This window comes from Ceratotherium simum, chromosome 8 (assembly GCF_057802395.1).
Source record: "Ceratotherium simum simum isolate JZ-2026a chromosome 8, ASM5780239v1, whole genome shotgun sequence".
Taxonomy (NCBI): domain Eukaryota; kingdom Metazoa; phylum Chordata; class Mammalia; order Perissodactyla; family Rhinocerotidae; genus Ceratotherium; species Ceratotherium simum.
The window spans coordinates 373,911-388,658 of NC_141907.1; the positions used below are offsets into that span (position 1 = coordinate 373,911).

The 14,748-nt window shown below is 44.9% G+C and overlaps 1 protein-coding gene across 6 annotated transcripts in view; it reads left to right on the plus strand.

Annotated features, from left to right (window-relative positions):
- The window catches only part of TMEM175 (transmembrane protein 175), a 29,254-nt gene that overhangs the window by 4,015 nt on the left and 10,491 nt on the right, over nt 1-14,748 (plus strand). For 3 of the 6 annotated variants that reach the window (XM_087434765.1, XM_087434766.1, XM_087434767.1), the window contains exons 2-3: nt 12,690-12,904; nt 13,100-13,171. In XM_087434765.1, coding sequence (XP_087290891.1) covers nt 12,698-12,904; nt 13,100-13,171 — 279 coding nt within the window. In that variant the 5' untranslated portion in view covers nt 12,690-12,697. The remainder of the gene's footprint in view (nt 1-12,689; nt 12,905-13,099; nt 13,172-14,748) is intronic. The other 3 variants (XM_087434768.1, XM_087434769.1, XM_014788805.2) reach the window with 3 other exon arrangements.

The window sequence follows — 14,748 nt, forward strand, 5'->3', positions numbered from 1 at the left end:
AAACAATGCCAATTCTACACAGACTCTTAAAGAAAATTGAAGGAAGGAAATATTTCCCGGCTTATTCTGTAAGGACAGCATTATTCTGACACCAAAGTTTGACAAAGACATTACAAGAAAAGAAAACTACAGACTAATATCCCTTCTGGTCATAGGTACAAAAATTATTTAAAAATTTTTTTTAACAAATTGAATCCAACACTGTATAAAAAGGATAATACAACATGACCAAGTGAGGTTTATCCCAGGAGAGCAAAGTTGGCTTATCATTTGAAAATTGATCAGTGTAGTTTACACTATTGACAGAGTCAAAAAGAAAACCAAATGGAACATCTCAATAGATACAGAAAATGCATTTGACAAAATCCAGCATCCATTCCTGATTTTTTTGTGTGTATGTGAGGAAGATCAGTCCTGAGCTAACATCCATGCCAATCCTTTTTTTTTTTTTTTTTTTTTTGCTGAGGAAGACTGGCCCTGAGCTAACATCCATACCCATCTTCCTCCACTTTATATGGGACACCGCCACAGCATGGCCTGACAGGCGGTGCATCGGTGCGCACCTGGGATCCAAACCCAGGCCACCAGTAGCGGAGTGCGCGCACTTAACCGCTACACCACGGGGCCAGCCCCACCATTCCTGATTTTTAAAAAAATTGTCAGCAAACTAGGAATAAAATGGAACTTCCTCAACATAATAAGTGCGTCTAGGGCTGGCGCCATGGCTTAGCAGTTAAGTGCGCGCGCTCTACTGCTGGCGGCCCAGGTTCGGATCCCGGCCATGCACCGACGCACAACTTCTGCAGCCATGCTGAGGCCGTGTCCCACATACAGCAACTAGAAGGATGTGCAGCTATGTCGTACAACTATCTACTGGGGCTTTGGGGGAAAAAATAAATAAATAAAATTATGAAAAAAAAAATAAGGGCGTCTATGAAAAACCCATAGCTGACATATGGAATAATAAAAGACTAAATGTTTTTCCCCTAAGATCAGGAACAAGCCAAAGTTATCTAGTCTCAGTTGTCTAGTCTCACCACTTCTATTCAGCACTGTGCTAGAAATTCTAGCCAGTGTAACAAGGCAAGAAAAAGAAATGAAAAGCTTCCAGGTTGAAAAGGAAGAAGTAAAATTGTTCATTTGAAGATGGCAAGATCGTCTACGGCAGAGTCCCCCAACCTTGGCACTGTTGACATTCTGGGCCAGATGGTTCCTTGTTGGGGTGAGGGTGGCGTTGCCCAGTGGGTTGTAGCATGTCTAGCAGCACCCTACTCTGGCCCCTAGACACCATTCTTCACGACCAAAAATGTCTCCAGACGTTGCCAGTATCCTCTGAGGGGCAAATTGCCCTCAGTGGAGAACCACTGCTCTATGGAAAAAGTGAAATGGAATCTACAAAAAGAACTACTGGAACTAGTAAGTGAGTTTAGCAAGGTTGCAGGATACAAGATTAATATGCAAAAAATAAATTATATTATTTCTACATAACTAGCAGCAAATATTGGAAGTTGAAATTAGAAAAAAACAGTTACAATAGCATCAAAAATATTAAATACTTGAGATAAATCTAAAAAAAAGATGTGCAAAGTTTATACAATGAAAACTAAAAAACTTTACTGAGACAAATTAAAGACCTTAATAAATGGAGAGATATGCCATATTCTTAAGTTGGGAGATTCAGAATTGTTAAGACGTTAATTCTCAAATTGATCTATAGATTCAATGCAATTCCAGTCAAAATCCCAGTAGACTTTTTTTGTAAAAATTGACACATTGATTCTAAAATTTATTTGGAACTGCAAAGGAGCTAGAATAGCCAAAACAAGTTTGAAGAAGGACAAATTTGAATGGCTTGTATTACCTAACTTCAATACTTACGATAAAGCCACAGAATCAAAATAGTGTGTTAATATAAAGATCAGTAAGTAGATTAATGGAATGAATAAAGAGTCCAGAAATTAGTCCACGAGTATATATACAGTCAATTGATTTTTGACAAAGGAATAAAGGTAGTTGAAGAAACATAGTCTTCAACAAATGATGCTGGAAAAATTGGATATCCATATGTTAACAAAAAGAATGTTAATCTATACCTTGCATCATATACAAAAGTTAACTCAAAATAGGTCATAAATCTAAATGTGAAACCTAAAAGCATAAAACTTCTAGAAAACAATCTATGAGATTTTTTTGATATGACACCAAAGCACAATCCATAAAAGGAATAGATAAATTGGATTTCATCAAAATTAAGAACTTCAGAGCCAGCACTTATGGCCTAGTGGTTCAGGTTCAGTGCTCTCACCGCTTCAGTGGCCCAGGTTCAGTTCCTGGGCGTGGAACCACACCACTCATCTGTGGGTAGCCATGCTGTGGTGGTGGCTCACATAGACTAACTAGAAGGACCTCCAACTAGAATATACAACTATGCACTGGGGCTTTGGGGAGGAAAAAAAAATTAAGAACTTCAAAATACATTGTTGAAAATGTTCTTCAAGGTGAATGAGTAAACTGGTACATCTATAAAATGGGATATTATTCAATGATGAAAAAGAAGTGAACTGTCAAGCCACAGACAGGCATGGAGGAACCTTAAATGCATATTGCTAAGTGAAGGAAGCCAGTCTGAAAATGCTGCACACTGTGATTCTAACTACATTACAAGGGAAAATGGGAGATAGTAAGATCAGTGGTTGCCAGGAGTTGTGGAGAGGAGGAAGGGATGAGTAGGCAGGCGGAGCACAGGGGAATTTTAGGGCAGTGAAACTGTTCTGTATGATACTGTGATGGTGAATACAAGTTATCATACATCAAAACCCATAGAACATACAACACAGTGAAATCTAATGTAAACTATGGACTTAATTTAATAATGATTTATCAGTATTGGCTCATCAGTAGTACCAACTGTACCACACTGATGTAAGCTGTTAATAACGGGAGTGGTGAAAGCATATGTGGAACTCTATACTTTCTGTTCAATTTTTCTGCTAATCGAAACCTCAAAAAATAGTCTGTTAATTTATAAAGTGTATATATATATATATATATATATATATATATATATAGTTGAGAGAATGAAATTTTCGCCCAAACTGGGAAAAAATATTTGCAAATCACATATCTGATAACGTACTTGTATCTGAATATATAAAAATATATGTAAACAAAACATATATATTACATATTATTATATATACATTATATATGTATAAAGAAAAGTACATAATCTCTGCATCATCTTTGCAGTAATTTCCAAGCTCCTGGATGGGCGTACAGGGCCCGTTGTGATCTGGTCCTGGCTTAGTTCCGATCTGTCTCCCATTTCAAGCCTTGTGCTCCAACTTTACCAAGCTCTTCGCCCTTTGAGCACATCAGGCTCACCCTGTGACACGCACGCACAGTCAGTTCCTTTTTGTCTTTCAATAATCCTCACAGCATTGTTTTTTTTTTTTTTAATTTTTATTTATTTTTTCCCCCAGAGCCCCAGTAGATAGTTGTATGTCATAGCTGCACGTCCTTCTAGTTGCTGTATGTGGGACACGGCCTCAGCATGGCTGGAGAAGCGGTGTGTCGGTGCGCGCCCGGGATCCGAACCCAGGCCGCCAGCAGCGGAGCGCGCGCACTTAACCGCTAAGCCACGGGGCCGGCCCTCACAGCATTGTTTGAGAATAAAAATAGATATTATATGTAAAGTACTTGGAATGATGCTTGGTACTTAGTAAATGCTTGATAAATGTTACCTGTTGTTCTTGTTGTCATTGTCATCTTGTCATGAATATTTCCAGACTCAGCTCTGGCCTCTCCCATTCTGAGAGCTTTCCCGGACTCAGTCTGTCCAGGAAGCCTCTGTGTCCCCACAGCACCCTGATGTGTCTCTCTCGAGTGTGTCCTGCACTGTTGGGTGATTGTCCTATTCCTGTTTGCCTCTAGTGCCCAGCACAGTGCAGAATGCCCTCCAGGGTCACAAGCCTTCAGTAATCTCCTGTTACATGCATTTTCAGCTTCTTGTTCCCATCAGGATTTTTAAAGTCTTCAGTCTCTTCCATCTTTAAAAAAAAAAAAAATCATGCCTCAACTCCATGTTCCTCTACTTTCAGTCTTTTCCTTTCTACCGTGGTAAACTACACATAAAATTTAACATTGTAACCATTTTTTTTTTTTTTTTGGTGAGGAAGACTAGGCCCTGAGCTAACATCTGTTGCCAATCCTCCTCTTTTTGCTGAGGAAGATTGGCCCTGGGCTAACATCCACGCCCATCTTCCTCTACTTTATATGGGACGCCGCCACAGCATGGCTTGACGAGCGGTGCATCGCTGCATGCCCAGGATCCGAACCCGCGAACCCTGGGCTGCCGAAGCGGAGCATGCTGAACTTAACCACTACACCAGCTGGCTAGCACCCATCTTAACCATTTTTTAAGTGTACAATTCAGTGACATTAACTGCATTCTCATAGTTATGCAGCCATCACCAGCATCCATCTGCAGAACTCTTCATCTTGCAAAACTGAAACTGTTCTATTAAACAATAACTCCCTATTCCTCCCTCTGCCCCCCAGCCCCTGCCAACCACCATTCTACTCTCTGTGCCTATGAATTTGACTGCTCCAGAGACTTCATGTAAGTGGGATCATACAGTATTTGTCCTTTTGTGACTGGCTTATTTCGTTTAGCGTAGTGTCCTCAATGTTCATCTATGTTGTAACGTGTGAGAATTTCTTTCCTTTTTAAGGCTGAATGAGATTCCTTGTATGTATGTATGTACCACATTTTGTTTAGATGTTCATCAAATGATGGACACTTGGGTTGCTTCCACCTTTTGGCTATTGTGAATAATGTTGCTATGAACATTGGTATACAAATATCTCTTCAAGTCTCTGCTTTGAGTTCTTTTGAGTATATACCCAGAAGTGGAATTGTTAGATCTTGGTAATTCTATGTTTAATTTTTTTTTTTTTTTTTTTTAAAGGTTTTATTTATTTTTTGCCCCCAAAGCCCCAGTAGATAGTTGTATGTCACAGCTGCACACCCTTCCAGTTGCTGCATGTGGGACTCGGCCCCAGGATGGACAGAGAAGTGGTGCCTCGATGCGCACGCGGGATCCGAACCCGGGCTGCCAGCATCGCAGCGCGTGCACTTAACTATGTTTAATTTTTTGAGGAACTTCCGTACTGTTTTCCACAGCTGCTGCACCATTTTACACTCCAGTGCACAAGAGTTCCAATTTCCCCACATCCTCGCCAACACTTGTTATTGTCCGTTACTTATTTTTATCATAGCCATCCTGGAGGATGACTGTCTCGTGGTTTTGATTTGCTTTTCCCTAATGCGCCTCATGATGTTGAACATCTTTTCATGTGCTTATTGGCTAATAGTATATCTTCTTTGGAGAAATGTCATTCATATCCTTTGCCCATTTTTTGAATTGGGTTGTCTTTTTTTTTTTTATTGATGTCATAATAGTTTATAACATTGTGAAATTTTAGTTGTACATTATTGTTTGTTAGTCACCATGTAAATATGTACCTTCACCCCTTGTGCCCACCCCTCAACCCCCTTCCCCCGGTAACCACCAAACTGTTCTCTCTGTCAGCGTGTTAGTTTATCTTCCACATATGAGTGAACTCATGCGGTGTTTGTCTTTCTGTGTCTGGCTTATTTTGCTTAACATAATACCCTCTAGGTCCATCCATGTTGTTGCAAATGGGACGATTTTGTCTTTTTTTATGGCTGAGTAGTACTCCATTGTATGTATATACCACATCTTCTTGATCCAATTATCAGTAGAGGGACACTTGGGTTGCTTCCACTTCTTGGCTATGTGAATAATGCTGCAGTAAACATAGGGGTGCGTAAGCCTCTTTGGATTGTTGATTTCAGGTTCTTTGGATAAATCCTCAGTTGTGGGATAGTTGGATCATAAGGTATTTCTATTTTTAATTATTTGAGGAATCTCCATACTGTTTTCCATAGAGGCTGCACCAGTTTGCATTCCTACCAGCAGTGAATTAGGGTTTCCGTTTCTCCACAACCTCTCTAACATTTGTTATTTTTTTGTCTTGGTGATTATGGGTTGTCTTTTTATTGTTGAGTTGTAAGATTCTTTATATATTTTGGATGCTAGACCTTTATCAGATATGATTTGCAAATATTTTCTCCCATTCTGTGGATTGTCTTTTTGCTTTCTTAATAGTATCCTTTGAAGCACAAAAGTTAAAATTTTGATGAAACTCCAGTTTATCTGTTTTTATTGTTGTTGCTTAAGAATTCTTTGCCAAATGCAAGGCCGTGGAGATTTTCTCCAGTGTTTAAGCTCTTACATTTACGTCTGTGATCCATTTTTAATTAATTTTTGTATGTTGTATGAGGTGGGATCCGACTTCATTCTTTTGCATGTGGATATCCTGTTGTCCCAGCACCATTTGTTGAAAAGACTATTCTTTCCCCATTAAATGGTCTTGGTACCCTTGTCAAAAATCAGTTGGCCATAAATGTGGTAGTTTACTTCTGAACTCTCAGTTCTCTTCCATTGATCTACATGTCTATATATATGCCAGTACTGTGCTGTCTTGATTACCATGGCTTTGTACCAAGTTTTGAAATTGAGAAGTGTGAGTCCTCCGACTTCTTTCTTCTTTTTCAAGATTGTTTTGGCTAACCCTTAGATAGCCAAGGGTTCCTTACATTTCCATATGAATTTTAGGGTCAGCTTGTCAATTTCTGCATCAGAGGAATTTTTTTTTTTTTTTTTTGGTGAGGAAAATCAGCCCTGAGCTAACATCCATGCTAATCCTCCTCTATTTGCTGAGGAAGACCGGCTCTGAGCTAACATCTATTGCCAATCCTCCTCCTTTTTTTTTTCCCCAAAGCCTCAGTAGAGAGTTGTACATCATAGTTGCACGTCCTTCTAGTTGCTGTATGTGGGATGCGGCCTCAGCATGGCCGGAGAAGCGGTGCGTCGGTGCACACCTGGGATCCGAACCCGGGCCACCAGTAGCGGAGCGTGCGCACTTAACCGCTAAGCCACGGGGCCGGCCCTGCATCGGAGGAATTTTGATAGGGATTGCATCGAATCCGTAGATCAATTTGGGAAGTATTGCCATCTTAACAATATTAAGTCTTCCAGTCCATGAACAGAGGGTGTCTTTCCATTTATGGAGGTGTTCTTTAATCTCTTTCAACAATGTTTTGTACTTCCTTTGTTAAATTTGTTCCTAAGGATTTTTGATGCTATTATAAATGTAATTGTTTTCTTAAACTTATTCTCAGATTGGTTATTCCTAGTGTATAGGAATGCAGTTGGTTTTTGTGTATTGACTTTGTTTCCTGCAACCTTGCTGAGCTCATTTATTATTTCTAATAGTTTTTTTTCTATGGATTCCTCAGGATTTTCTACATACAGAATCACATTATCTCCAAATAGAGATGGTTTTACTTCTTCCTTTCCTGTCTGTATACCTTCTGTCTCATTTCTTGCCTAATTGCCCTCGCTAGAATCTCCAGAACAGTGTTGAAGAGCAAACATCCTCATCTTGTCCCTGATCTTAGGGGGAAAGCATTCAGTCGTTCACCATTGAGTGTGACGTTAGCTGTGGCTTTTCATAGATACCCTTTATCAGGAAAGGAAGTTTCCTTCCGTTCCTAGTTTGTTGAATGTTTCTATCGTGAAGAGTGTTGGATTTTGTCAAATGCCTTCCTGCATCTATTGAGATGATTGTTTGGTTTTTGTCCTTTATTCTATTGATATGGTGTAATGCAGTAATTGACTTTTGATTTTAAACCAACTTTGCATTCTTAGAATAATCCTACTTGGTCATAGTATATAATCCTTTTTGTATGTTGCTAGATTCCATTTGTTAACATTTTGTTGAGGATTTTTGTGTCTGTATTCAATATTTACTGATTTTTTAAAATAAAGTTTAATTGAAAAAACTTAAACATACAAAAAGTCTAGAAAACAATATAACAGACATCTGTTTCCCCAAATTAATCAGTGCCTAAAGAAACACCAGCTACTTTTGTCTTATTTTTGTCAGAATGCTCTCCTTTCCTCTCCCACCCTTCCCCTGCTCTCTCCTCTTGTCTCTCTCTCCCTCCCTTTTGAGAAGTAAAGTATGGGAGTCCAGTGCTGGCCAAGATGGAGTAAGCCCCTTACAGGCTCTCTCTCCTGCTGATTACAGGTAAAGACTCTGGAAAAAATGTTAAAAAAAAAAGTATGCAAATGCTGATAGACTGGGAGGGGAGTCGAAACTTGGGGCAGTGACCTGCAGTGTGAGTTTTCCTCTTTCTCTCATGGCTGTGACCCTAGGCCAGCTCCCAGTTGTGGGCTGTGCTCTGGGGGCTGCTGCACAGGCAGCAAAAACTCCAAGAGAAACCCCCATCCTTCTGCCTAGAGGAACTGTGAAAGGGCCCTACAGGCAGGAGTGTGTGAGGGAAAAGCAAAGGAGCCGGAATAATCAAAACCATTTTGAAGAAGAAAAGGTTGGAGGGCTCAGTTCACCAGATAGCAAGACTTAGTATGAAGCTGTAATCAAGACTGTGTGATATTGGTGAAGGATAGGTACGTAATCAGTGGATCAGAATAGATACTCCCAAAATAGACCCACACAAATATGGTCAGTTAATTTTTGACCAAGGTGCAAAGGCAATTCAGTGGAGAAAGGATAGTCTCTTCAATAAGTGGTATTGGAATAATCAGGCATCCATCTGCAAAAATGGAAACTTGACTGTACCCTGCATGTTACATAAAAATGAACTCAATTCAATCATAGACCTAAAGTAAAACCAAAAACTTTTTAAACTTCTAGAAGAAAACAGAAAATCTTTGTGATCTTGGGTTAAGCAAAGCATTGTTGGATATGACACCAAAAGAGTGATCCATAAAAGAAAAGTCGATCAGTTGAACTTCATCAAAATTTAAAACTTCTCATCTCCTAGAGACTGGTAAACCAATGAAAGACAAGCCACAGACTTCGAGAAAATATTTGGAAATTACGTAATCTAACAAAGGACTTTTAACCAGATTATATAAAGAACTCTCAAAACTCAATAAGAATGCAAATAACCACCCCAAAAAAGTGAACCAAAGATTCTAACAGACACTGTGCCACAAAAGATACACAGATAAAAAGTAGGCACATGAAAACGCCCAATTAGTCCCTAGAGAAATGCAAATTAAAACCACGTGATAACTGCACGTCTATTAGTAGAGGTAAAATGAAAAATTAATTTTTTTAAAAACCCCACCAAACCAAGTGCTGGAGAGGATGAGGAGCAGTTGCAATTCTCATAGACAGCTGGTGGGAATGCAAAATGGCACAGCCACTTCGTACACGGTTTGGCAGTTTCCTATAAGGTTAAACATATGACTCAGCAGACTGAGGTCTTTACCTAAGAGAAATACAAACGTTTACCCAAATATCTGTGTGCAAATATTTATAGTGGCTTTATTCAAAAGTGTCAAAAACTGGGCTGGCTAGCGCAGCGGTCAAGTGCGTGCACTCCGCTTCAGTGGCCCGGGGTTTGCACGTTCGGATCCCGGGCTCACACCAACACACTGCGTGTCAAGCCACACCGTGGCGGCGTCCCATACAAAGTAGAGGAAGATGGGCACAGGTGTTAGCCCAGGGCGGGTCTTCCTCAGCAAAAAAGAGGAGGATTGGCATCAGATGTTAGCTCAGGGCTGATCTTCCTCACAAAAAAAAAAACAAAAACTGTTAAAAAATGAAAACAACCCACATTTTCCAGCTGGTGGATGGATGAACAATAGGTACATCCATACAGTGGAGTCAACTACACAGCAGTAAAAACATATTGTTGATACTCCCGAAACATGGATGACTCTCAGATGCATTGTGCTGTGTGAAAGAAGCTGGACTCAAGAGGCTTCCTGGCGCGCGGGCCCCGTGGCTTAGCGGTTAAGTACTCGCGCTCTGCTACTGGCGGCCCGGGTTCGGATCCCGGGCGTGCACCGACGCACTGCTTCTCCGGCCATGCTGAGGCCGCATCCCACATACAGCCACTAGAAGGATGTGCAACTATGACATACAACTATCTACTGGGGGGCTTTGGGGAAAAAAAAAGGAGGAGGATTGGCAATAGATGTTAGCTCAGAGCTGGTCTTCCTCAGCAAAAAAAAAGAGGAGGATTAGCACGGATGTTAGCTCAGGGCTGATCTTCCTCACAAAAAAAAAAAAAACCTCCCTGGGGCACGAGTCCATTTATGGGACAGTCTGGAAAAGGCAAAATGAAGTAACGGAAAACAGCGGTCTCCAAGGTTTGGGGTGGAAGAAGGCTTGACCGCAAAGGGACTTCTCAGGGACAGAACTGCTTTGTGATTGTGGTTACATACTTGTGTACATTTGTCAAAAAGTCATAGAACTGTCACCAGAAGGAGTGATTTTTACTGCATGTAAACTTTAAAAAGTGAATAAAGCGAGAAATAAGTTTGAGGTACAGCTAAAAGCTAGGGCCCCATTCCCACCCCGTCTTCCTCCCGCCCTGCCTGGGTCCCGGCAGTGCTGTCCTGAAGTTGTGAATGTTGTTCTTATTTGTGGTTTTGTATTACTGTGTGTGTTTGTAAAATTATAGGAAGACGGATGGTGGTTTTATGTGTTTCAAACATTTACATAAATGGTACAATACTATATGTATCTTTCTGGAACTTTATTCCTCTCAACATTGTGTTTCTGAGTTTTCTGTGTGTGGAACTAGTTCATCTGTTTTCACTTCCTGTCTTAGCCTGCTCGGCTGCCATAACAGAATGCTGCAGACGGCGGGGCTTCCACAACAGGAATTGATTTCTCACAGTGCTGGAGGCTGGACGTCTGAGGTCAGGGTGGTGGCCAGTTTGGTTGCTTGAGGGCCAGCTTCCTGGCCTGCAGACACCGCCTCTGCTGTGTGCTCACAAGGGGCGGGGGTGGGGGGTGGGGGTGGTGCTCTGTTCTCTTCCTTTTCTCATAAGGGCATTAATCCGGTCATGGGTCACTGCCCTCATAATCACCTCCCAAGGCCCCACCTCCTGAAACCGTCCCACTGGGCTAGCGCTTCAACACATGAGCATTTGGGACGCAGACGTTCAGTCCATGGCTCCTTGAGCCGGTTCATGCAGCATATGATCGTTTGTTCCCTGGGAGTCAGTCAGAATGTTGTGGACTTTCATTGTTAACATAACCCGTGCTCCAGGGCAGATCCCGTACGTCCCCATTTCCTCGTGCACACACCTGAGAGCACACCTGGAAGGAGATTTGCCTTCTGTAGGGTTTGTGCATTGCAGCTTTGTTAACTCCCTTGTCTCCAGAGACCGTGGCGTCCCTGCACCCTCTGCCCTGCTCATGTTAACTGGCCTCCACAGCCACTTCCTGCTGCTTTGCCAGGGTCAGCAGTGTCCTCCTCAGGGTAAAACCCAGGGGACCCTTTTCCTTCCCATCTTCCTTCATCTCAGAAGGTTTGCCACTCAGGCCACCCATCCTCACGATGCCCTCTCCCCTGAACAGCTGAGAGCCTCAGTTGTCCTGCGCTCTGGACACTCCTCATGCTCCTTCCCAGGTGCGTCTCCCTCCACCAGCCCCGAGATCCCCAGGGAGTCTTGGCCATGGTCCCTTCTATCATCACCGTCTCCTGCCATCTTATCCTCTCTGATAGTGTTTGCTGGTAACTGGTCTCCAGCCCCAGCCCCAGTCTCTTTCCTGACCTGTAGACACCGAGTCCACTGCCCGCAGCACCTCCACTGGGGCGGTCTAAGGTGCCTTCTCTGACCTGTAGATGCTGCATGCACCACCCGCAGCGCCTCCACAGCAGAGCCCTGCAAACTCTGTGAATGGGCCACTCTGACAGTGACTCTACTGGCTTTGGTTAGAATCCAAAGACTGCAGGGCTGCCCCGTGCAACTGGAGTTCCAGCCACGGTGCCTCCAACCATCCCAGCCACACCTGAACTCTGATCCCAGGAGGTGCCAGGGTCTCTTCTGCCTGGAACCCCCAGTACCTGGCATCTCACTTGTCTTCTCAGACTCAATGTCCAGGGAGCTCTGTGCTGAGGGGTGTTTGCTGGCTGTGCCCGGCCCAGCTCCCCACGTGGGCTGACATCAGGACCCCTCGCCAGCAGGAGGAGTGAGAGCGCCATCCACTGGTGCCGGCAGATTCGCAGCCAGAGTGTCAGCTGTTTCCTACACAGGAAATGGACAGGCACTAGCCCTGCACGGCTGGGGCAGGGCTCTGGAGCCAGGACGTTTAGCATAGTCCTCTGGGACTCGGGCCTACAGAGCTTCCCACATTTAGGATGAGAATGTCTAACAGTACAGCATCTGGGGTTGGGGTCAAGGGTTTTAGGCCCATTCCCTGGTGACATGGTGTGTAGAGCACACACCATATGTCATATGTGCCTTCTCTTGCCTCTCCTGTCTCTAGAGGGGTAAACTGAGGCAAGAGTGTGTCTTCCAGATCACAGTGTTTAGCGGTGACATGGCACTCTTCCAGGAGGCTGGAAATACAGCTAGCTCCCTGGGAGAGGATAGCTAGGCAAGGACCCTTCCCACCCCTCAGGGCAAATTCTTTCAGCCACCACCAAGCCCCTACCAGAGAGGGCGTGCCTCCTCCCAGGCCCCGCCCCACCCTGCAATATGACTGAAGCCAACAGAGGCAGACCCCCAGGAGCACCCCCGCATGCTCAGAACTATGCTTCTTCCCAGGCCTCGCCATGTCCGCGCCCCAGACACCAGAGTCAGCCCTTGATGCGCGGGGAGACTCCTCCACAGCCACAGGGGAAGAGGATGCTGCCGATGGGATCCAGCACTCCCATCGCATGCTTAGCTTCAGCGATGCACTGCTGTCTATCATCGCCACCGTGATGGTCTGTGTAGGGGCCCCACCCAGAGCCACCACACCCTCTGGAGGCAGCCTTCTGGTAGAGCCAGCCCAGTGCAGACCCTGACCCGAGCCTCAAGAGCATCTTGAGCTCCCCCATGCCCTTCAGGCAGCTGGGACGTTGGAGGGAGCAGCCCAGGACTGACCCGAGTCCCCAAAACCATGGCATCTGAGGAGCGGGCAGTGCCCAGCCCAAGAACTGTCCCTCAGTTCTTTTTGTGTCTTTGTTCTGTAGATCCTGCCTGTGACCCACACGGAGATCTCCCCGGAACAGGTACTTGGGGACCGTCTGCAGCGTCTAGTGAGGGTGAGGGTCCAGGAGACTCACTCAGTCCATTAGCCCAAATCTGGGCTCCATTTGGGGCACACTTGGCTGGAGGGGTGGGGCAGGGCGAGGTCATCTGCTGCTTCTCCCAGAGACACCGCTCAGCCTGTCCTGGCTGTGAACAAAGGCAGAGGAGAGACTCAAGAACAGGCTAAGAAAGGGGTTTCCTGAGCCCCTGTGCCGGCAGGCTGGTTTCCCTGTGAAGGGAATGCAGCAAGCATCGCAGGGGAGCTCCCCTGGGGTCTCCGCTCTGTTGTCCCTGGAGTGTCTCCTGGAGTGTCCCTCGTGGTAGGTGCTTGGGGAGCAGAGGGCGGCTTGCCTGCCTGACCAGCGGGCACAGTGGCTGGCGGCCTCAGGGCGAGATGCTCCCACCTGGGCCTGCTCAATGCAGAAGAACGTGTGGGTTTTATCATGGAAGTGAGTGGGGAACAGGGTTTTCTCAAGCAGAGTGTCCATTTATAGCCGATTTGGAATATTTCCGTTTTATAAGTAAGATAGTGACACAGCACCTTAGAAGCTGGACGTGATTTGGAAGACATTTGGCAGTCTCTAGGCATGCATGTGTGAGCGTGCCTCGCTCGGCCTCCTTGGTGTGAGTAGGGTATCATCTCAAGGCACAGAGAAGCGAGGATGCGCACGGCTGTGGTCGGCTCTGGTCCCAACACGTGCTCTCAGCCCGGATGCCACTGGAAGGCATGGCAGCTGCTGAGAGTTTCACTTTTTCATCTGTGAAAAGGTGGTAACAACACCTCTCAAGGGTTTTGATGAGAATCACATGGATATGCAGGTTGAGCCTGGCATTGGCAGGGGCACACAGTGCAGTGAGTAGAGGGCCCAGTGCTACTTCCTCTGCTCCAGAGCCACCCCCTCCCCAAGGGCCCTCAGGAAAGCTGTGTCCCCACTGGAGGCGTCAGTGCTTGCCAGGCTGTGCCTGCTCCAGAACATTCTGGGGAGGGCTTGGGACAGGCTGGCGACCTCACTGCCAGGTTTCAGGAAGGGTTGTAGGTGTTCAAGCATGAGATGAGGAGGTCACACAAGAAAGCATGTGAGACCAAACCTCCTCACTTCTCTGCAGTCAAGGTCATCTTTTTGGAGATTATAACTTTTTATTGAGCAATCATCTCTCTGTATGTGCTAATTGGTTCACGGAGCGAGCTCAGAGCCAGAAAGTTCCGCGTGGTCTGGCGACTCCTTCAGACGGGACATTCCTGGGACACGTGAGCTTCCTGAGGAAGTGCCGGCAGGCGCTCTTCCTGACACGAAGGCAATTAGTCAAGACCTGGAAAGGCTAGTGATTCAAAAACCATGACCACTTGATGAAATACTGGGTCGCTGGGTCAGAGACCCACGTGCAGATAAAGAGCCAACAAAAGTGGCAAAGCAGTCAGCTTTCCATTTTGAGTTTTCGCTGGTAGAGCGTGAAATCCCTCCTCATGATTTCAAGGCCCAGGCTTTGTGTGGAGCCCGTTTCCCCCTCGACTCCAGTCACCTCGGACCTGGGGGAGGAGCCACTGCCCCCTCACGGGCTTCACAGCTATTTTGGAATCGGAATTGTTCTG